This window comes from Scyliorhinus torazame, chromosome 4 (genome assembly GCF_047496885.1).
Source record: "Scyliorhinus torazame isolate Kashiwa2021f chromosome 4, sScyTor2.1, whole genome shotgun sequence".
Classification (NCBI taxonomy): domain Eukaryota; kingdom Metazoa; phylum Chordata; class Chondrichthyes; order Carcharhiniformes; family Scyliorhinidae; genus Scyliorhinus; species Scyliorhinus torazame.
The window spans coordinates 116,915,753-116,939,658 of NC_092710.1; the positions used below are offsets into that span (position 1 = coordinate 116,915,753).

At 46.1% G+C, this 23,906-nt stretch overlaps 1 protein-coding gene across 1 annotated transcript in view; it reads right to left on the reverse strand.

Moving 5' to 3' along the window:
- The window catches only part of LOC140411422 (pecanex-like protein 2), a 429,375-nt gene that overhangs the window by 166,328 nt on the left and 239,141 nt on the right, over nt 1-23,906 (reverse strand). The window contains exons 23-24 of the mRNA XM_072500529.1: nt 10,471-10,579; nt 139-268 (exon numbers count right to left, since the gene is read on the reverse strand). Of these exons, the coding sequence (XP_072356630.1) occupies nt 139-268; nt 10,471-10,579 (239 nt within the window). The remainder of the gene's footprint in view (nt 1-138; nt 269-10,470; nt 10,580-23,906) is intronic.

The window sequence follows — 23,906 nt, forward strand, 5'->3', positions numbered from 1 at the left end:
ACTCTATTTGCAATCTCCACTGCCTGAATGATGCCAAGGGGCAGGTCAGGAGTTACAAACATCAGCAAGATAAGAAAAGACACATCCCGCAACTACCCCAAGCAATCAAACTCTCATTATCAAATGAAGCACCCTTACTTGTAGTTCCTTTCCCAGAACTTTATTGGTCTAGCATAGGACATCATGAAAATGGCACTGCCAAGGAATGGAGTAAGAGGTGTGGAAAAGAGTGAAGATATAAGAGCTTGGATGAAGAGCATAGCTGAATCTGATACAATGCGGTTAAGGAATTGATTTCATAGTTTCTGTGGAAGTCAAATAGATATTTAATCAATGCGTGCAAACACATTTTATGATTGGGACACTGGTGACCTTATACATTGTTGGATATATTGACTGCAAATGGAAACTTAGACCCAAATTAGAAGCTTAGGAGTTTTTAAAGGTCAGCCCACTGGAGTTTCTTTTGTATGGGTTTATATCATAAACCGTTACCCTCTGATCAAAGTTAGAGCCTCTTCAGCAAGGCTTCTTGCCTTAGAGTTAGAAGGTTCAAGCCCCGCTCCAGATAATGGAGCACAAAATTCAGGGGACACACTCAATACCAGTACTGAAGGAATGTTGCAATGTCTGAGGGTCTTCTTTAAAATGAGACATTAAACTGAGGCTCCTCTCAGTTGGCTGTACAATATCCCACAGCAGTATTTTGAAGAATAGCAGGGGATTTCTCCATGTCCAATATTTGTCCTTATTTCTAAAAAAAGACTATCCAATCATTACCATATTGCTATTTTTGAAAGACTGCCCTGTGCAAATTGCCTGCTGCATTTCCAACATTGTAACAGTAACGACACTTCAAAGGTACTTTGGGCTATTCTAAAATTATGAAATGAAAAGTGCTGCATTAAAGTATATTTTCTTGTCTTTAATAGCTTCTCTTTCATGTCTGTCACCTTTGGAGTCCTTCAAGAATCTATCCATGACCCACTCCCCTTCCTCATCTACATGCAGTCCCTCGGTGGCATAAACTGAAAACAGAACAAGTTCCACACCCAGATCTACCTTTCACCATCTCCTTCTGCCTCTCCACTTTCTCTGATTTGTCACACTGCCCGACATCCAGACTTGGAGAAGTCACAGTTTCCTCAAATTAAATCTTGGAAGACCAAAGCCACAGTCTTTGATCCACGATACAAACTATGTATCCTCGTTACCAACTCCATCCCTCTCCTTGGCCACTATGCCAGATGGAGAGGCATCTTTTTGAACCTGCTAACTCATCTCCGCAAATTCCAAAGACCATGGGCGGGATTCTCGTACGTCGGGATTCTCCGCCTCGCCAGCAATGCACTCACGCCCGCGGATTTCCCAATAGCGTGGGGGTGGCCACAATGGGAAACCCCATGGGCGGCTGCCGGGAAGGAGGATCCCGCTGCCAGCAGGGCGAGCCACGCCATATAACTGGCAGGACAGAGAATCCCGTCCCATTTATTTCCACTTCTGTAATATCGCTCATCCCTCTTTGCCCATCTGATCCTGAAACCCTCACCCATAGAATCATAGAGTTTAGAGTGCAGAAGAAGGTCATTCGGCCCATCGAGTCTACACTGTTCCTCGAAAGAGCACCCTACTTAAGCCCATGCCTCACCCTTTCCCCTTAACCCAGTAACCCCACCTTACCTTTTGGACACTAAGGGGCAATTTAGTATGGCCAATCCACCTAACCTTTGGACTGTGGGAGGAAACCAAAGCACCCGGAGGAAACCCACACAGATAAGGGGACAAAGTGCAAACACCACACAGAGAGTCACCTGAGGCCGGAATTGAACCCGGGTCCTTGGAGCTGTGGGGCAGCAGTGCTAATCACTGTGCCGCCTTGCCGCCCCATATCTTTGTTACCCCTAGACCTGACTATTTCCAATTTCTCCTGGCTAGAGCCTCCCATTTGCCATCCTTCGTGAACTTAATTTCATCCAAATCTCTGCTGCCAATAACTTTACTCAAATCAGACCCGTTCTCACCCCTACTGTGCTTGCTGACCTAAGACTTTTTGTTTGCAGGTTATTCTATATTTCATTAACCTGCACTGTGGACTGTATATCTAATGATATACTGATTTATAAGGCCAGGAGTTTACACTGTGAAGTGTGCAACATAGTATTCTGTCGGTAAGGTGAGGCAATATTCCTTTCAGGTAACAAAATTCTAACTGATCTATAAACAGCTTTGCTGCTTGGGAGTGTCGGTTGGAGAACATGCTCAAGGTTCCTAGCTAATAAGCTTACAGCAGTTTAAGATAGACTTGCCGCTGATAAAGTGGGACATCTGGAGTGTGATTGCAGGTTTATCATGGGATCGGGAAATGTGTCATCGTGTTAACAGATACCTCATTCCGATGTTATCATGAGTTTGGTCAACTGTAACCAAAACAAAACGGCTGAAGGTAATTAAAGTTTCTTTTTAGGAAGAAAGAACCAACCACCAAAAAAGCTGCACCTTATGTACATCTCTCAGTAATGTCCTGAAGGACTTCATGCACGCGATTGTGAAGGGCAGTTTTCCGGCTAGGCCCCCATAAATAACAATGAGATGAATTATCAAGTATTACATATTTTAGCATGGTGGTTTGCAGGGGGATTTGTAGAAACTGCAGCAACTCTCTGCTCATCTTCAAATAGTGCCATGGGATTTTAAAATCACTGCAACAGCCAGACAGGATTTCAATTTTATTTCTCATTTGAAATGTGGCACCTTCAAAAGTGCTTTTTACATGCCACCCCTCAAACCCTCAGTGCTCCCTGGGTACTGCACTGCCCCTCTTTTTTTTTTATTAAATATTTTATTGAAAATTTTTGGTCAACCAACACAGTACATTGTGCATCCTTTACACAATATTATAACAACACAAATAACAATGACCTATTTTATAAACAAAAAATGAATAAATAATAAATAACAAAAATGAAAACTAGCCCTAATTGGCAACTGCCTTGTCACAAGTAACACTCTCCAAAAATATAATTTAACAGTCCAATATATAATTATCTGTAGCAACGACCTATACATACTATACAGTATATATTAACAACCCTGAGAGTCCTTCTGGTTCCTCCTCCCCCCCGCCCCCCCCCCCCCCCCCCCCCGATCCTGGGCTGCTGCTGCTGCCTTCTTTTTTCCATTCCGTCTATCTTTCTGCGAGGTATTCGACGAACGGTTGCCACCGCCTGGTGAACCCTTGAGCCGACCCCCTTAGGACGAACTTAGTCCGCTCTAGCTTTATAAACCCCGCCATGTCATTTATCCAGGTCTCCACCACCGGGGGCTTGGCTTCTTTCCACATTAGCAATATCCTGCGCCGGGCTACTAGGGACGCAAAGGCCAAAACATCGGCCTCTCTCGCCTCCTGCACTCCCGGCTCTTGTGCAACCCCAAATATAGCCAACCCCCAGCTTGGTTCGACCCGGACTCCTACTACTTTTGAAAGCACCTTTGTCACCCCCATCCAAAACCCCTGTAGTGCCGGGCATGACCAAAACATATGGGTATGATTCGCTGGGCTTCTCGAGCACCTCGCACACCTATCCTCCACCCCAAAAAATTTACTGAGCCGTGCTCCAGTCATATGTGCCCTGTGTAATACCTTAAACTGAATCAGGCTTAGCCTGGCACACGAGGACGACGAGTTTACCCTGCTTAGGGCATCTGCCCACAGCCCCTCCTCGATCTCCTCCCCCAGCTCTTCTTCCCATTTCCCTTTTAGTTCATCTACCATAGTCTCCCCTTCGTCCCTCATTTCCCTATATATATCTGACACCTTACCATCCCCCACCCATGTCTTTGAGATCACTCTGTCCTGCACCTCTTGTGTCGGGAGCTGCGGGAATTCCCTCACCTGTTGCCTCGCAAAAGCCCTCAGTTGCATATACCTGAATGCATTCCCTTGGGGCAACCCATATTTCTCGGTCAGCGCTCCCAGACTCGCGAACTTCCCATCCACAAACAGATCTTTCAGTTGCGTTATTCCTGCTCTTTGCCACATTCCATATCCCCCATCCATTCCCCCCGGGGCAAACCTATGGTTGTTTCTTATCGGGGACCCCCCCCAAGGCTCCAGTCTTTCCCCGATGCCGTCTCCACTGTCCCCAAATCTTCAGTGTTGCCACCACCACCGGGCTTGTGGTGTAGTTCCTCGGTGAGAACGGCAATGGGGCTGTCACCATAGCCTGTAGGCTAGTCCCCCTACAGGACGCCCTCTCTAATCTCTTCCACGCCGCTCCCTCCTCCTCCCATCCACTTACTCACCATTGAAATATTAGCGGCCCAATAATACTCACTTAGGCTCGGTAGTGCCAGCCCCCCCCTATCCCTGCTACGCTGTAAGAATCCCTTCCTCACTCTCGGGGTCTTCCCGGCCCACACAAAACCCATCATGCTCTTTTCAATCCTTTTTAAAAAAAGCCTTCGTGATCACCACCGGGAGGCACTGCAACACAAAGAGGAATCTCGGGAGGACCACCATCTTAACCGCCTGCACCCTCCCTGCCATTGACAGGGATACCATATCCCATCTCTTGAAATCCTCCTCCATCTGTTCCACCAACCGCGTTAAATTTAACCTATGCAATGTGCCCCAATTCTTAGCTATCTGGATCCCCAGGTAACGAAAGTCCCTTGTTACCTTCCTCAACGGTAGGTCCTCTATTTCTCTACTCTGCTCCCCTGGATGCACCACAAACAACTCACTTTTCCCCATGTTCAATTTATACCCTGAAAAATCCCCAAACTCCCCAAGTATCCGCATTATTTCTGGCATCCCCTCCGCTGGGTCCGCCACGTATAGTAGCAAATCGTCCGCATACAAAAATACCCGGTATTCTTCTCCTCCCCTAAGTACTCCCCTCCACTTCTTGGAACCCCTCAACGCTATCGCCAGGGGCTCAATCGCCAGTGCAAACAATAATGGGGACAGAGGGCATCCCTGCCTTGTCCCTCTATGGAGCCGAAAATATGCAGATCCCCGTCCATTCGTGACCACGCTCGCCACTGGGGCCCTATACAACAGCTGCACCCATCTAACATACCCGTCTCCAAAACCAAATCTCCTCAACACCTCCCACAAATAATCCCACTCCACTCTATCAAATGCTTTCTCGGCATCCATCGCCACTACTATCTCCGTTTCTCCCTCTGGTGGGGCCATCATCATTACCCCTAACAACCTCCGTATATTCGTGTTCAGCTGTCTCCCCTTCACAAACCCAGTTTGGTCCTCGTGGACCACCCCCGGGACACATTCCTCTATTCTCATTGCCATTACCTTGGCCAGGACCTTGGCATCTACATTTAGGAGGGAAATAGGTCTATAGGACCCGCATTGTAGCGGGTCCTTTTCCTTCTTTAAGAGAAGCGATATCGTTGCTTCAGACATAGTCGGGGGCAGTTGTCCCCTTTCCTTTGCCTCATTAAAGGTCCTCGTCAGTACCGGGGCGAGCAAGTCCACATATTTTCTATAGAATTCGGCTGGGAATCCATCCGGTCCCGGGGCCTTTCCCGCCTGCATGCTCCTAATTCCTTTCACCACTTCTTCTACCTCGATCTGTGCTCCCAGTCCCACCCTTTCCTGCTCTTCCACCTTGGGAAATTCCAGCCGATCCAAGAAGCCCATCATTCTCTCCCTCCCATCCGGGGGTTGAGCTTCATATAATTTTTTATAAAATGTCTTGAACACTCCATTCACTCTCTCCGCTCCCCGCTCCATCTCTCCTTCCTCATCCCTCACTCCCCCTATTTCCCTCGCTGCTCCCCTTTTCCTCAATTGGTGTGCCAGCAACCTGCTCGCCTTCTCCCCATATTCGTACTGTACACCCTGTGCCTTCCTCCATTGTGCCTCTGCAGTGCCTGTAGTCAGCAAGTCAAATTCTACATGTAGCCTTTGCCTTTCCCTGTACAGTCCCTCCTCCGGTGCTTCCGCATATTGTCTGTCCACCCTCAAAACTTCTTGCAGCAACCGCTCCCGTTCCTTACTCTCCTGCTTCCCTTTATGTGCCCTTATTGATATCAGCTCCCCTCTAACCACCGCCTTCAACGCCTCCCAGACCACTCCCACCTGGACCTCCCCATTATCATTGAGTTCCAAGTACTTTTCAATGCACCCCCTCACCCTTAGACACACCCCCTCATCTGCCATTAGTCCCATGTCCATTCTCCAGGGTGGGCGCCCTCCTGTTTCCTCCCCTATCTCCAAGTCCACCCAGTGTGGAGCGTGATCCAAAATGGCTATAGCCGTATACTCCGTTCCACTCACCTTCGGGATCAATGCCCTACCCAGAACAAAAAAGTCTATTCGCGAGTAGACTTTATGGACATAGGAGAAAAACGAGAACTCCTTACTCCTAGGTCTGCTAAATCTCCACGGGTCGACACCTCCCATCTGCTCCATAAAATCTTTAAGTACCTTGGCTGCTGCCGGCCTCCTTCCAGTCCTGGACTTCGACCTATCCAGCCCTGGTTCCAACACCGTATTAAAATCTCCCCCCATTATCAGCTTTCCCATCTCTAGGTCCGGAATGCGTCCTAGCATCCGCCTCATAAAATTGGCATCATCCCAGTTCGGGGCATATACGTTTACCAAAACCACCGTCTCCCCCTGTAGTTTGCCACTCACCATCACGTATCTGCCCCCGTTATCCGCCACTATAGTCTTTGCCTCGAACATTACCCGCTTCCCCACTAATATAGCCACCCCCCTGTTTTTCGCATCTAGCCCCGAATGGAACACCTGCCCCACCCATCCTTTGCGTAGCCTAACCTGGTCTATCAGTTTCAGGTGCGTTTCCTGTAACATAACCACATCTGCCTTAAGTTTCTTAAGGTGTGCGAGTACCCATGCCCTCTTTATCGTCCCGTTCAGCCCTCTCACGTTCCACGTGATCAGCCGAGTTGGGGGCTTCCTACCCACCCCCCCTTGTCGATTAGCCATCACCTTTTTCCAGCTCCTCACCCGGTTCCCACGCAGCTGTATCTCCCCCAGGCGGTGCCCCCCCGCCCATCCTCTCCCATACCAGCTCCCCCCTCTCCCCAGCAGCAGCAACCCAGTAATTCCCCCCTCCTATCCCCCCCGCTAGATCCCCCGCTAGCGTAATTACTCCCCCCATGTTGCTCCCAGAAGTCAGCAAACTCTGGCTGACCTCGGCTTCCCCCCGTGACCTCGGCTCGCACCGTGCGACGCCCCCTCCTTCCTGCTTCTCTATTCCCGCCATGATTATCATAGCGCGGGAACCAAGCCCGCGCTTCTCCCTTGGCCCCGCCCCCAATGGCCAACGCCCCATCTCCTCCACCTCCCCTCCTCCCCCCATCACCACCTGTGGGAGAGAGAAAAGTTACCACATCGCAGGATTAGTACATAAAACCCCTCTTTGCCCCCCACATTCGCCCCACCACTTTGTTCGAACGTTCTTTTTAATAACCCGCTCATTCCAGTTTTTCTTCCACAATAAAAGTCCACGCTTCATCCGCCGTCTCAAAGTAGTGGTGCCTCCCTCGATATGTGACCCACAGTCTTGCCGGTTGCAGCATTCCAAATTTTATCTTCTTTTTATGAAGCACCGCCTTGGCCCGATTAAAGCTCGCCCTCCTTCTCGCCACCTCCGCACTCCAATCTTGATAAACGCGGATCACTGCGTTCTCCCATTTACTGCTCCGAGTTTTCTTCGCCCATCTAAGGACCATTTCTCTATCCTTAAAACGGAGGAATCTCACCACTATGGCTCTGGGAATTTCTCCTGCTCTCGGTCCTCGCGCCATCACTCGGTATGCTCCCTCCACCTCCAACGGACCCGCCGGGGCCTCCGCTCCCATTAACGAGTGCAGCATCGTGCTCACATATGCCCCGACGTCCGCTCCCTCCACACCTTCAGGAAGACCAAGAATCCTCAGGTTGTTCCTCCTTGCGTTGTTTTCCAGTGCCTCCAACCTTTCCACACATCGTTTCTGATGTGCCTCCTGCGTCACCGTCTTCACCACCAGGCTTTGTATGTCGTCCTCATTCTCGGCTGCCTTTGCCTTCACGACCCGAAGCTCCCGCTCCTGGGTCTTTTGTTCCTCCTTTAGCCCTTCGATCGCCTGTAGTATCGGGGCCAACAGCTCTTTCTTCATTTCCTTTTTGATCTCTTCCACACAGCATTTCAAGAACTCTTGTTGTTCAGGGCCCCATGTTAAACTGCCACCTTCCGACGCCATCTTGGTTTTTGCTTGCCTTCCTTGCCGCTGTTCTAAAGGATCCACTGCAATCTGGCCACTTTCTCCTCCTTTTTCCATCCGTATCCAGGGGGGATTCCCTTCTGGTTTACCGCACAGTGTTTTTAGCCGTCAAAATTGCCGTTGGGGCTCCTATCAAGAGCCCAAAAGTCCGTTTCACAGGGAGCTGCCGAAACGTGCGACTCAGCTGGTCATCGCCGCACCCGGAAGTCCCTGCACTGCCCCTCTGACAGTGTAGCAGCCTCCAGTAATGCCCATCGCAGTGTTCCCTCAGTACTACCATTCCTACAGTGCAGCGGCTTCTCACTGCTGCACCAAGTGTCAGCCTAGATTATGTGCTCAGGTCTCCTGAAATAAGTCATGAATCGACAAACCTCTGGCTCAGGAAGGAGAATTCTACCTATGGAGCCAAGAGTCAACCTTCACAGCAATTTCTGTTGAAAAACGGGCGACAAATACCAGAGTCCTATGTGACTGTAATTGATCCATTGAAGTGAATTCAAAATATAGAGATCTGTGGCGAAATCGATGCTTTACCCGACATGAACTTGAGTGCAGGTGTGGGTGGGAAATTCCTGTCTCCTTCTGCTCTACTGATGCTTTCCTGCTGTTTGCGTCAGACTTCTGCCGAAGTTATGCCCAAAGAGATTGAGCAGCTGTGAGAATGTTCCTGGCCTATATTGTGTGCGCAAAGTTTGACATTTAAAAAAATTAAATGATTCAATGAGCTGCCGAGTTCTCAACCTCTAAACTTGCTGTCAGCATCCTGCAATCTTGCGACTCTTTGTCAGATGTAAAACTCACCCTTAAAGAAGGTTTCCAGATGTTCACTTTAAATCCCTAGCTTAAAGCACTGATAAGATTCCTGGCTCCATTACATGTTCAGTTGTAAGATGCTCTGAAACTTAAGCCTGCTCCTTTCTTACAAGAGCTGGTAATTTCTACATAAGGAAAATGATTTGTGAAAATTTCAGATAAGGTTCTTTTGATTTCCTTTATTATCTTTCGTGTGTGTGTGTGTGTGTCTGAGCACGTGCCATTTAAAGCACCAGCCCTACATCAGAATAGTTATCATTAAGCAGAGTAAATAAATCAAAGTTGGACAGAACTATTTTTGGTGGTTTTGAAAAATTATTGGGCCAGAATTTCCTGTAACGGGGCACCTTGTGTTGTGTGCCTTTAGACTTTTACATATGCTCTTCAAGTTTGAAAGCTGCTGGAAGTGCAAGCTGATAGCAGCACAGCGACAGGAACCGGGAATCTGGGTTGTTAGTGACCGTCAGAACCAACAGTCCATCTGTCTGAACAAGAAGATTTAAGGATTAAGAAAGAAACAGGAATAATGGAAAAGAAAGGCGGGCGAATTAGAGTCAAGTCAGATACAGAAGAGAAATAAAAGAGGGAGAAAGAAAGATTGGCTTGAGAGTGAGTAAAAAGGAAAGGAGAAAGGAAAACAAATGCTCTCAATCTCTAATAATAATTTAACAATAAAGAGACCCCACAGCTTAATTTGTTCACTTCTGAGCTGGGGTGGTCAAATGGCATTGCGGCAACATATATCTCCTCATTAAAAGGTTACCCACGCTGTTAAAAAATGGGTAATTAATAAGAAAATATTGCAATTCCATGAAACCCACGGGGCTGTTGAGGGTGAGCTGCCATTTTCACGAACAGTTGAACTGAAGTGTTAAGGACTGCAAAACCTCTTCAAGCTACATGCTAACACACTCTGATAGTTATAGGGTTTGTAAAGAGAGAGTGAATTGTATTCTTCGAATGGTTTTGCTTAATGCTGGTGTAAACATAGACACATAGGTCTGAAGTCCGCTCCGTCGGGATTCTCCGTTTTGCCAGCAGCCCGGAGGTCTCCCGATGGCGTGGGGCTGCCCCACAATGGGAAACCCTTTGTCCTCCGGCGAAATGGAGAATCCCGATGGCGTGGACGGAGAAACCTGCCCATAGTTTCTATCGCACTCCATTTTCCTTGGGACAATCTTACACCCATCCAGAATCTCTGGGCTGGATTCTCTGCCCCGCCGCGCCGCATTTTGGCCCCAACCCGCCAGCGGGATTCTCCGTTACGCCAGCCGGTGAATGGGATTTCCAATTGTGGGGCAGCCCCACGCCGTTAGGAAACCCCCGGGCGCTGGCAAAACGGAGAATCCTGCCAGCGGAGAATCCCGGCCTCTTCGCTAACCAGATTCAAAAGGATACGAGGTACAGCGAAGGGCTGTGCAAAAGCATGAAAGGCCGAGCCCCACGCAATCTGCCAAGGGGCAATGTAGGTCATAACAAACTGCAGCTTGTGCAGCATGTCCCATAGCTACACATGGAAAAAATAATATTAATCACCATTGCATGACAATTCCTGCAAGACTACGCCACTAAATACAATCCATTTAAAATTTGTTGCATGCATCTTATAAACGCATTGTGCTCCCTGTTTCCACATTGAAAGCTGACATTTAAAATACTGTAAGGTGACACACAGAAAACGTACTGTCATTTCTTAAATGGTAAGGTATGTCAGCAGTTAAAAGACCACAGTTCAATTAACACAATTGAAAGAAACGATTCACAGTTTCTGACACACAATTTGTGGAGCAGCTGAGAGAGTCTGTACCATAGGCTGTTTCTGAGAAATGGGGCGCGATTGAATGGCCTTGTTGTGCCTGACTTGGTGACGTGATGAGGCCGTTAAATCTCACGAGAGGCTTTGCGACATTCGGAACGCCTTGAGGCGTTGCAATCTGGATCTTGCCCTTGCTAGGCCTGATCCAGATCAACATATTTAAGTGGGAGAGGGATCTGGGGCCTATAGTGGATGATGAGGTGTGGCGTGAAGCCCTGCGTAGGGTGAAAACCACATCTTCTTGTGCGCGGTTTGGTCTAATCCAGCTTAAAGTGGCGCACCTGACCAAAACTAGGTTGAGGGTTCTTTTTCCGGAGGTCGAAGACAGGTGTGAGCAGTGTTCCAGTGGGCCAGCCAATCACACACATATGTTCTGGTCTTGCCCCAAACTGGTAAGCTTTTCTGTCTCCTTCTTCAACACCATGTCGGCAATTCTGATTATCAAACTGGAGCTTTGGCCTCTGGTGGCCATTTTCAGGGTGTTGCACTCGCCGGGGCTGCAGACAGGAGTGAAGGCAGATGCCCTTGCCTTCGCCTCGCTGATTGCCCGGAGGTGAGTTCTGCTGGGGTGGAGATCTTCATCTGCCCAATGCCTCAGTCTGGTCAGGTGACCTAATAGAATTGTTGTAACTGGAGAAAGTCAAGTACACCGTCAGGGGGTCAGTTGAAGGATTCTACCGGAGGTGGCAGCCAATCATTTAATTTAAGGAAATAGTTACTGTCAGTTGCAGGGGGGAGGGTTGCAGGGTTTTTTCGGTTATCTTTTTTGTATCTTGGTGGATATGGTGGACATGGTTAGTCGGGTTTTTTTATGGTGGTTTTTGTGTGTCATCTGCTGTGGTAATGTGGGTTTTGTGGTAAATTTTATTGTAAGATTGGAAAATCTACAATAAGAATATTTTTAGAAACATATTTAAGTGAGTCATTAGGCTCATTTAAATATGTCGGCGCCTGATTCTCCTCAGGCCCGGGAACGAACACCCACGCCTGGGACACCTCATCATAACGCCTTTTAGCACTGGCCAACACAAACATGGACCAGCACCTGGGATGGTGGGGGGGGGGGGGGGGGGGTGGGGAGGGATCTCCTAGGCCGTCGGATGCCCTCGGATGGTCGGTCTCCGGGCAGGGTGGGTACCCTGTCACTCCTGCTGCCCCCCAGGCACCTTGCCACTTCCAGTCTGGCACCTTGGCACTGCCACCTGGGCACCTTTGCAGTGCTACCCTGGCACTTCTAGGGTGCCAGGTTGCCCATGCCAGGGATCGGCCAGGGGATGCCCTGCCCAATTAGGTTGGGTGAAGGGGAACTCGGGGCCCCCTAAGAGGTAAGTTGGAGAAGTTGTGGTGGGGGGGTCTAGAAGCCATGGTGTGGTTTTCAAGGTGGGCCGAGAGATCAGGGCAGCATTTAAAAATAGTGCCCCAATCTCTTCCTGCACTGATGAGGACCAGAAAAAACCACCAGAGTCCGGTTTGATAGCGGTGTCGTTCTCAGCGCAATATCCTATTGCTCTTTCTTAATGAGAGATGACATGTTTAGTTCAGTAGACCGGCAACATTCTCCATAACATCTAGTTTGCACAGTTTTACTGATGTGTATTCGCTACAGCTGATTCTGCAATGTGACTGGGACTTCAATTATGACAGGTTGCATACTCTTGGTTTATATTCCCTTGGCTTTAGAAAGTTGAAGGATTGTCTAGTTGTGATCTTTAAAATGATTAAGGAATTCGATGGGGCGGATAGGAACAAACAACTTCCTCCAGTGAAGGAAATCCAATACAAGGAGGCATAATGTTAAAATTGGAGCCAATACACTTAGGATTTAAATCAGGAAGCAGTTTTTCAAACAAATAATGGTGGCAATCTAGAACTCTATCCTTCAAAAGCTGTATACTCTTGGAGTCAATTTAATTTTTCAAGTTTGAGTTCAATAGAATTTTGCCGGGTAAGTATACCTAGGAATACTGTGCAATGACAGATAAATTAAGCTGAGGTACAATTCAACTGTGGTCTAATTGAATGGCAGAGCAGGCTGGAGGGGCTGAGTGGCCTTCTCCTATTCCTATGTTCCAGTGGCTCTTTATTGGTTGCTTAATTAGTCATCTCAATGCTAGGGTCAAAATAACTGCCGATTACGTGCAAATGCAAAACTGTACTGGGATGTGACTATGTTGACTGACCCAAATAAATTCTGTTCTAACTGCTCCTGTCACCAGGAAGCAATTATGCAGCTTTTGCCTAATGTTTGTCTATATTTTTTAGTTATACAACATAATCGTGATTTAAATCTATGTCATAGCCTTTTTAAGTTTTAACCTTCATACTGCATGAAAGACAAGTATAATCATTGTTAATTCCTAATTTCTTTTAGAGTAACAGTTTTTATTTTTCAAAGGAAGGGTATTTTTTCCACAGACATTTCCCAGGTCGATAATGACGCTGCAACTGCGGAGGGCTAACTCCCCACACATGCAGAGCTGGATTATACACCGCGGGAGCGTTCTTCACATCCCAGGGGCGAACCCACCTCCACTTGGTCAGCTTTTTCAACCGCCTGACTTTTAATTATTATGAAGCAAGACCTCCGCCTCGCTTCAGGGAGGAAGTTCCACTTCTTAGAACAGCCGGCCAATTGGAGGTTGGCTGCTCTGCAGAACTACTGGGTTCAGTGGCCACTGCCAATACAGCAGCCAGGCGAAGAAGCAGGTGTTCAGCTTGCAAAGTCGCCTTTTATGTCAGCCTAAATACATGGCATAGAATCCCTAGTTCAGGAGGAGGCTATTCGACCCATCAAGCCCACACCAACCCTACCTAGGCCCACTCCCCCACCCTATCCCTGTAACCCCCATCTAACCTTTTGGACACCAAGGGGCAATTTTAGCATGGCCAATCCACCTACCCTGCTCATCTTTGGACTGTGGGAGGAAACTGGAGCATCCAGAGGAAATCCCGCATACACGGTGAGAATGTACAAACTCCACACGGTCATCCAATGTCGGATTCGAACCCGAGTCCCTTAATGCTGTGAGGCAGTAGTGCTAACCACTGTGCCACCAAGCCGCCCACTATCATGGTCCTTTCCATAAGACCATAAGACATAGGAGCGGAAGTAAGGCCATTCGGCCCATCGAGTCCACTCCACCATTCAATCATGGCTGATTTCAACTCCATTTACCCGCTCTCTCTCCATAGCCCTTAATTCCTCGAGAAATCAAGAATTTATCAACCTCTGTCTTAAAGACACTCAACGTCCCGGCCTCCACCGCCCTCTGTGGCAATGAATTCCACAGACCCACCACTCTCTGGCTGAAGAAATTTCTCCTCATCTCTGTTCTAAAGTGACTCCCTTTTATTCTAAGGCTGTGCCCCCGGGTCCTAGTCTCCCCTGCTAATGGAAACAACTTCCCTACGTCCACCCTATCTAAGCCATTCATTATCTTGTAAGTTTCTATTAAATCTCCCCTCAACCTCCTAAACTCCAATGAATATAATCCCAGGATCCTCAGACGTTCATCGTATGTTAGGCCTACCATTCCTGGGATCATCCGTGTGAATCTCCGCTGGACCCGCTCCAGTGCCAGTATGTCCTTCCTGAGGTGTGGGGCCCAAAATTGCTCACAGTATTCTAAATGGGGCCTAATTAATTGTGGGCTACACTAATGCTTTATAAAGCTTCAGAAGTACATCCCTGCTTTTATATTCCAAGCCTCTTGAGATAAATGGCAACATTGCATTTGCTTTCTTAATTACGGACTCAACCTGCAAGTTTACCTTTAGAGAATCCTGGACTAGGACTCCCAAGTCCCTTTGCACTTCAGCATTATGAATTTTGTCACCGTTTAGAAAATAGTCCATGCCGCTATTCTTTTTTCCAAAGTGCAAGACCTCACACTTGCCCACGTTGAATTTCAACAGCCATTTCTTGGACCACTCTCCTAAACTTTCTGCAGCCTCCCCACCTCCTCCATACTACCTGCCCCTCCACCTATCTTTGTATCATCGGCAAACTTAGCCAGAATGCCCCCAGTCCCGTCATCTAGATCGTTAATACATAAAGAGAACAGCTGTGGCCCCAACACTGAACCCTGCGGGACACCACTCGTCACCGGTTGCCATTCCGAAAAAGAACCTTTTATCCCAACTCTCTGCCTTCTGCCTGACAGCCAATCGTCAATCCATGTTAGTACCTTGCCTCGAATACCATGGGCCCTGATTTTACTCAGCAGTCTCCCATGAGGCACCTCATCAAAGGCCTTTTGGAAGTCAAGATAGATAACATCCATTGGCTCTCCTTGGTCTAATCTATTTGTTATCTCTTCAAAGAACTCTAACAAGTTTGTCAGGCACGACCTCCCCTTACTAAATCCATGCTGACTTGTCCTAATCCGACCCTGCACTTCCAAGAATTTAGAAATCTCATCCTTAACACTGGATTCTAGAATCTTGCCAACAACCGAGGTTAGGCTAATTGGCCTATAATTTTCCATCTTTTTCCTTGTTCCCTTCTTGAACAGTGGGGTTACAACAGCGATTTTCCAATCCCCTGGGACTTTCCCTGACTCCAGTGACTTTTGAAAGATCATAACTAACGCCTCCACTATTTCTTCAGCTATCTCCTTTAGAACTCTAGGATGTAGCCCATCTGGGCCTGGAGAATTATCAATTTTTAGACCTCTTAGTTTGTCTAGCACGTTCTCCTTTGTGATGGCTACCATAGTCAACTCTGCCCCCTGACTCTCCTGAATTGTTCGGATATTATTCATTTCTTATACTGTGAAGACTGACGCAAAGTACTTATTTAGTTCATCAGCTATTTCCTTGTCTCCCATCACTAGATTACCAGCGTCATTTTGGAGCGGCCCAATGTCTACTTTGGCCTCCCGTTTGTTTTTAATGTATTTAAAGAAACTTTTACTATCATTCCTAATGTTGACTGGCTAGCCTACCTTCATAATTGATCCCCTCTTTCCTTATTTCTCTCTTTGTTATCCTCTGTTTGTTTTTGTAGCCTTCCCAATCTTCTGACTTCCCACTACTCTTTGCCACATTATAGGCGTTCTCTTTTGCTTTGATGCATTCCCTAACTTCCTTTGTCAGCCATGGCTGCCTAATCCCCCCTCCGATAACCTTTCTTTTCTTTGGGATGAACCTCTGTACTGTGTCCTCAATTACTCCCAGAAACTCCTGCCGTTGCTGTTCTACTGTCATTCCCACTAGGCTCTGCTCCCAGTCGATTTTCGTCAGTTCCTCCCTCATGCCCCTGAAGTTACCTTTATTTAACTGTAACACCTTTACATCTGATTCTACCTTCTTTCTTTCAAATTGGAGATTGAATTCTACCATATTATGATCACTGCCTCCTAAGTGTTCCCTTATTTTAAGATCTTTAATCAAGTCTGGCTCATTACATAACACTAAGTCCAGAATGGCCTGTTCCCTCGTGAGCTCCATCACAAGCTGTTCCAAAAAGCCCTCCTGTAAACATTCAATGAATTCCCTTTCCTTGGGTCCACTGGCAGCATTATTTACCCAGTCCACCTGCATATTGAAGTCCCCCATGATCACTGTGACCTTGCCTTTCTGACATGCACTTTCTATTTTGTGGTGCATTTTGTGCCCCCGGTCCTGACCACTGTTAGGAGGCCTGTACATAACTCCCATTCTGGTTTTTTTGCCTTTGTGGTTCCTCAACTCTACCCACACAGACTCCACATCATCTGACCCTATGTCGTTTAGTGCTATTGATTTAATTTCATTCCTAATTAACAAGGCAACCCCGCCCCCTCTGCCTACCTCTCTGTCTTTTCGATAGGTTGTGAATCCCTGGATGTTTAAATGCCAGTCCTGAACCCCCTGCAACCACGTCTCTGTGATGCCTACCACATCATAGCTGCCAGTCACAATCTGGGCCACAAGCTCATCTACCTTGTTCCGTACACTGCGCGCATTTAAATATAGCACCTTTAATTCTCTATTGACCGTCCCTTTTTGTTTTCTTAGTGTGGTGGACCTTGGTTTACTGAGCCTTTCCATACACTGTGTCATATTTTGTGGGATGGGGACTATCGTAACCTCTCCTGAGTTTTGTCTTTTCGTGCTTTTTTGTATTCCTAAGCAGCTACGCTTCCCACTGATTACTTCACCTCTTGGTTCCCTGACTTTCCCTTCCCCCCCAATCTCTAGTTTAAAGTCCTATTGACCACCCTATTTACTCTTTCGTTTTGTTTTTTTCATCCCCTTCCCTCCTTTCCTTGCCTTTGTCCTTGCTTAAATACTGTTAAATGTCCAACATTCTTCCAGTCCTCATGAAAGGTCATCCACCTGTAATTTTAACCCTGTTTCTCTCTCCACAGACGACTTGCTGAATATTTCCAGCACTTTCAGATTCTATTTCAGATTTCCAGCATGCAGCCTTTGGAGTGTATTATACATGGTTTTCCTGAAGTTGAAAAAAAATGAAAATAGTCTCTACAAATTCACAAACAGTCAGAAATTGCAATGTATAGCACCTTTGGAGATAGTGGAGCAGGTCAAGGAGCTTTGCCAAGAGGGCAGACTGAAAAGCTAGATCATGAGGACGATTGACTACAGATATGGTGAATAAGTAAATTGAATGTGGAGACTGATTGACAAAGTGAGGCACATTTTATAAAGGTTGCCATTGCTGATTGGTTTCCAGTAACCTCAGCTGGAATGAACATGCAGACATGGACGTGAAGGTCTGCTCCAGCCTGGTTGGAATGTCTTGAAAGATAGTGGACTTTTATTTGGTACCATTTATTGTTTAAAATGGGGAAAACATCTCTCATTTCTAAAAGGCCTTTCCTGTCTCAAAGTGTTTGACAGCGAATCAACTACTTTTTAATGTTGCAATATTGGAAAACAAGCCAGCCTCACAGCAGAATCCAAAATTAACAATGTGATATGACTGGGTAAGCTGCTTTGGTTCGGGCTGGTTTAGCTCAGTTGGCTGGACAGCTGGTTTGTGATGCTAACAGCGTGGGTTCAAATCCTGTACCAGCTGAGATTATTCATGAAGGCCTCCCACCTTCTCAACCTTGTCCCTTACCTGAGGTGTGGTGACCCTCAGGTTAAATCACCACCTGTCAGCTCTCCCCCTCAAAGGGGAAAGATGTCTGTGGACATCTGGGATTATGGTGACTTTACTGTTGGTTGAAGGATAAATAGACCAGGACTAAAGTTCTCTGTTTTGTAAATCAGGGTGTCTTGAGAAGTAAATGAGCGAAGCTGATTTATTTACACTACTTAAATAAGATTCTAACAAGTTCCAAGGTTAAAGTTACTAAATTAAACAATATGATATCTCTAACTCCATCTCTTAACCATGCAACTAATCTCTCTCACACCTCACGCCTTCTCCCAGAATCCCAGAAGTCACATGACATTTATATGACTGCTCCTCATCTCCATTTGGCGGTGAGAAATATTAACATCAAATTGTTAACCCTTTGTATTCCTTACAATATACATATTGTTATACTAAGCGAATAGCTTCCTTGCTCATCTTTGAAATAGTGCACAAGATCTTTTAGGTTCACTAAAGAGAAAGCACTATGGTTAGATGAACAAACAAATTAGGAGCAGGAGTTTCCCACTCGGTCTCCAGCGCTCTGCCATTTAATAAGATCATGGCTGATCTCATTGTAACCTAAACCCCACATTTCTGCCACCTCCAATAATTTTTCACTCTTGTTAATCAATAATCTATCGAGCTCTGCCTTTAAAAATTCAAAGGCTCTGCTTCCACTGCTCTTTTTTGAAGAGAGTTCCACAGACTCACAATCCTCCGAGAGAGAAAAGTTCTCCTCATTTGTTTTAAACGTCGACCCTTTATTTTTAAACAGTGACCCCCAAGTTCTAGAATCGCCCACAGGAGGAAACATCCTCTCCATATCCACCCTGTCAATACCCTTCAGTATTTTAATCAAGTTGCCTCTTACTCGTCTAAACTCTAGTGGAAACCAACTTAACCTCTCCAACCTTTCCTCACCAAACAACCCGCCCATTCCTGGCATTAGTCTAGTAAATCTTGACTGAACTACTTCTAATGCATTTACATCTTTCCTTAAATAAGGAGACCAATATTGTACACAATACTCCAGACGTGGTCTCACCAATGCCCTGTACAGCAGAACCACAACCCCCCTACTTTTGTAATCAATTCCCCTCACAATAAACAATAACATTCCATTAGCTTTCCTAATTACCCGCTGTACCTGGAGATTAGCCTTTTGTGATTTATGCATTAGGATACCCAGGTCCCTCTGGACCTCAGAGCTCTGCAATCTCTCACCACTTAGATCATAAGTTTATTTTTTATTCTCCCTGCCAAAATGGACAAATTCACATTTGCCCACATTATATTCCATTACCCTGATTTTTGCCCACTTACTTAACCTATGTCCTTTAGTATACTCCTTACATCCTCTTCACAATTTACTTTCTTTCATATCTATCTTTGTGTTGTCAGCAAATTTAGCAACCATACCTTCAGTCCCTTCATCCAAGTCATTTATATAAAATATAAAATGTTGAGGGCCCAGCACTGAGTCCTGTGGCACACCTCTCGTCACATCCTTCCAACCAGATAAAGATCCATTTATGCCAACTCTCTGTTTCCTCTCAGCTAGCCAGTCTTCAATCTATGACAATATGTTACCCCCCTACACTATGAACTTTATTTCACACAATAACCTTTGGACATGGCACCGTATCAATACCTTCTGTAAATCTAAGTACACTACATCCAACAGTTCCCCTTTATCCACAGCAGATGTGACTCGTTCAAAGAACTCCAATAAATTGGTTAAATATGATTACCCTTTTACAAAACTATGTTGACACTTCCTGATTGCCTTGAATTTTTCCAAGTGCTTTGTTATAACATCTTTAATAATGGCTTCTAACATTTTCCTTTTGACAGATGCTAGGCTAACTGGCCTGTAGTTTCCTGCTTTCTGTCTCCCTCCTTTTTGAAGTAATGGAGTTACATTTGCTATCTTCCAACCTAATGGAACCTTCCTCGAACCTAGGAAATTTTGGAAAAGTAAAACCAATGCATCAATTATCTCATTAGTCACTTCTTTCAAGACCTTATGGTGAAGTCCATCTGAACTGGGTTATTTGTCAGCCCGCAGACCCAACTATTTGCTTAATACCACTTCCTTGGTGACTTTAATTTTCCCGGGTTCCTCCCTCCCTTCCAGTTTCTGATTTACAGCTAAAAGAATCAGAATTTGGGCAGCTTTACCACTTACTAGGACAAAGACAGCAGGTGCATAGGAACACCACCACCTTCAAGTGTCCCTCTCAGTCACACACCATCTTGGGCTGGAAAACGATCTTTGTTGCTGGGCCAGTGTCTTGGAATTTCCTTCCTAACATCATTGTGGAAGCACCTTCACCACACCGAATACAGTGGTTCAAACGGCAACTCACCAGCCACTTTTCAAAGGAAATTAAGGATGGGTAGGGTAATAAATGCTGGCTTTGCTGGCAATGTCCACATCCCATGAATAAATGAAAAAAATGTTTCATTTCCAACTGAGAGGTCATAACTATCAAGATAGATTGTACAAGCTGGGGCTCTTTTTCTAGAAAACAGAAGACTGAGAGGTGACCTGAGACAAGTTTAAGATTATGAAAGGGATTGACAAGGTAGACATAGAGAGAGAATGTTCAGATTTATACAGGAGACTAGAAATAGGGGCCATAATCTTTGTCACTCCAATAAGGAATTCAGGAGAAACTCCTATGTAGGAAGTGGTGAGAATGTGGAACTTGCTCATTTGTAAAGTGACCGAGGGGAACAGCTTAGGTGCATGAGGGAGAAAGGAATGGAAGAATATGCTGATGGAGTGTGATAAAGTAGGTAGGAGGAGGCTCATGAAGAGCATAGGCACAGAATAAATCAATTAGTTCAAATGTTATAAATAGGGGCTGGTTTAGCACAGTGGGCTAAACAGCTGTATTGTAATGCAGAACAAGGCCAGCAGCGCAGGTTCAATTCCCATACTGGCCTCCCCGAGCAGGCGCCGGAATGTGGCGACTAGGGGCTTTTCACAGTAACTTCATTGAAGCCTACTTGTGACAATAAGCGATTATTATTAAATACTATAATGTCTAACTTGAAATGTAGGCTAAGCTTATGACAGATAAGGAGCGCAATTTACCTGAATGGGAACAGAGCCTTGTAGTGAGCGAGTTTAGCTGGGTGCTTCCCGGCGCTCAAAGTGCCGAGAAACAACACGCTATTTAATTCCCATTCAGGTAGATACGGGGCCTCAGTGGGGAGTGCCCCGACGAGGCTGCACTTAGTTCCCTTTTCTGCACTGAGGAGCTCCGCTCGCCGCAACTTCTCAGTGCAGAAACTGATCAGGACACCATTTAAAAATGGTCTCTTGATCACCTGAAGTGGCCCCGAACCTCCCCAAAGCCCCAGGTCACCTATAAGGGGGTCCTCAGATCCCCCCCATCCCCCCAGACAACGTCCTGCACCTGTGCAGGGTACCCCCAGGCCCGATCCGCAGCACAGAAAAAATGCCAGCCTGGCACCTGGCAGTGCTCTGGCCAGCTGGCAGTGTCACCTGGGTAACCAGGACGGTACCCAGGTGGAACTGCCAAGGTGCCAAGCTGGGACTGCCAGGTTGCCAGACTGGCAGTGCCAAGGGGTCCAGGTAGCACCAGCAGTGCCAGGGTGCCACCCTGCCCAGAGGGCAAGCACCTGGGACCTCCAATCCCCTGGGAGACCCCCTCGAGTGCCGTTCCAACTGGTCCCTGTTTGTGGAGACTAGCATTCCTACTCCCACACTCGCTCGCGATCTCCCAGGTGAGGGGGTTAGATCCCATCACTTTGCATAGATATTACAGTGAGATTAGCTGTCTCACTCTAATATGCAGATTTACCATAAAGTGATCCACCCACAGTGGGCGGGATTCACATTGTGAAGTCTCGTGAGATCGCGATAGAACTCATGAGGCATGGAAAGCTGGGTAGATCCCGGAAGAGAGATCTCTCGGCATCTACCGGTCGTGTTGCACCAGGACACCTTCCGCGCCCAAGATCTCCAGCATGTGGAAACAATTCTTCATGGTGCGAACCACCTCTTCACACAAACTGTTTAATGTGGGCCTTTATTATAAACAGGACGTGTTTGGTCCCATGCAGTCATGGGATAAGTGTTAGATTTATGGTTATGTTTGCTGCCAATGCAATGCATACAGTTCCAGTGTTTCTCGCCGTGTTTACTGATTTACAGACTCAGGCAGCCGTGACCAATTGAGGTGGCCATATTTGAGACTGGCCCATTGTACCAGACTGGCAGCAGAACAGGATCTCATAGACCTGACAGATTAAAATGTATCCTGCGTCAAAGAAAAAAGAACTTTTCACCCTTTTAATGCTGAAGTCAATAATTTAAAGCAGCAAACTAGCAAACTGAAAATCTTGGAGATGCTCAGGCAGCATCTTGCATTGAATGCCTTCCGAGCTTTATTTTATAATTTTTCTGCCATTCATCTGTACTTATGAATATATTAAAAATCTTAAGACCTGCATATATTTCCTGCCAAAAAATCTATGTTTTTGGTGCACTCTTATTGAATAATCGTCAGGCTGATCGCAGCAGAGTGATGTCTGCACGGACCAGTGCGCATTGCACAGACGGCCATATTGCATTAGCAGGAGACACAGTGTAGATTTAATGCAGCCATGTTGAATAAACTGCAACTCATTTGATAAATTAAATGGAGGATAGTGGATCTGTCACAGTGAATTCATACCTATAGGCATGGGGTAGTTAACTTTGTGTCCATTACATTGATTTGCAGAATCATTGATTTTGCAGTGTCGCCAATTCGGGATTTGTAGGATTTAAGTTTTATGCAGGAAGTGCAGGTTTGATATATTTTTTAAAATCACTCTCTTGTATGATTTGGGTTTTAAATATGCCGAGATTTTGAAACATAATAGGCTCCATTTGTCAGTAGCTCTTGTTTTGTCATTCATTTCTCATTTTTGTTTTTCTAATACCTCCCCTTTCACCTTTTTAAAAAAATCTGTAAATATCACCTTTTTTTCTGTCAACTCCCACACCCATTGCCAGTCACACGAGAACATTTATGTACGTATGTTTCACTATCATTTGCTTGTCACAGCAACCAGATGTCGATGTTCACAGCTCCCCGCAGACCAGCTGAGGAATAAAAAAATAAATTCCTTAGCAAGTTTGCTCGAGTGAAATGTGCAAGGCTGGTCCAAATGCGGAATATTTCATCTTGATTTTCACCCTCTCACGAAAGCTTGGAGTGGCAATTTTATGGTTATTGAGGAATTATTAGTGGGGGGGGGGGGGCGGGGGGAGGTGAGGGTAGTGGAAAAATAAGCAACAAAAATAAAAAGAATCTGCTGCGTTCCTCGTTCCACTTAATACTTAGGAGTGGGAGTTCAAACAATGAGTTCTGTCACAGCATTAATCTGTAGAGCTATCATCTGCAAATTAACCTTTAATTAAGAGTTTTCAGAAGCCAGCACCATGCAGTTACCATAGCAACTGGGAGCGTTATCCCCCTCCCCACCCCAGTATGTCTCAGTAATTTAATAACTGCTAATTAGTTTCAGTAACACATGAATATGAGTCACTCCTGCTGCCAAAGAAATGTTTGTGAAAATACCTTCACACGTCCTTAAACGAAAGCTTTTCACAGTAGATATGTACAAGAGCAATTACTCAAATCCAAACTTAAAAGCTCAATCTATTCTTCAATCTGACTTTTATTTTTAAAGTGGGTGCAGATGTTTTATTGTGCCTTTATATGGTCAGGTTAGCCTCTACAGCTTCGTACTCACGTATGACTGCAGATAGTAATTAAGCTAAAAATAAAATCCTTTAGAGACCTAGAGCTGGTGCGTACTGATCACTGTGGTACTTACCATGGCGAGGCTACATTTTAGTTTAATGGAAGCCTGCAACTGTACCAAACAATCCCAAATATCATA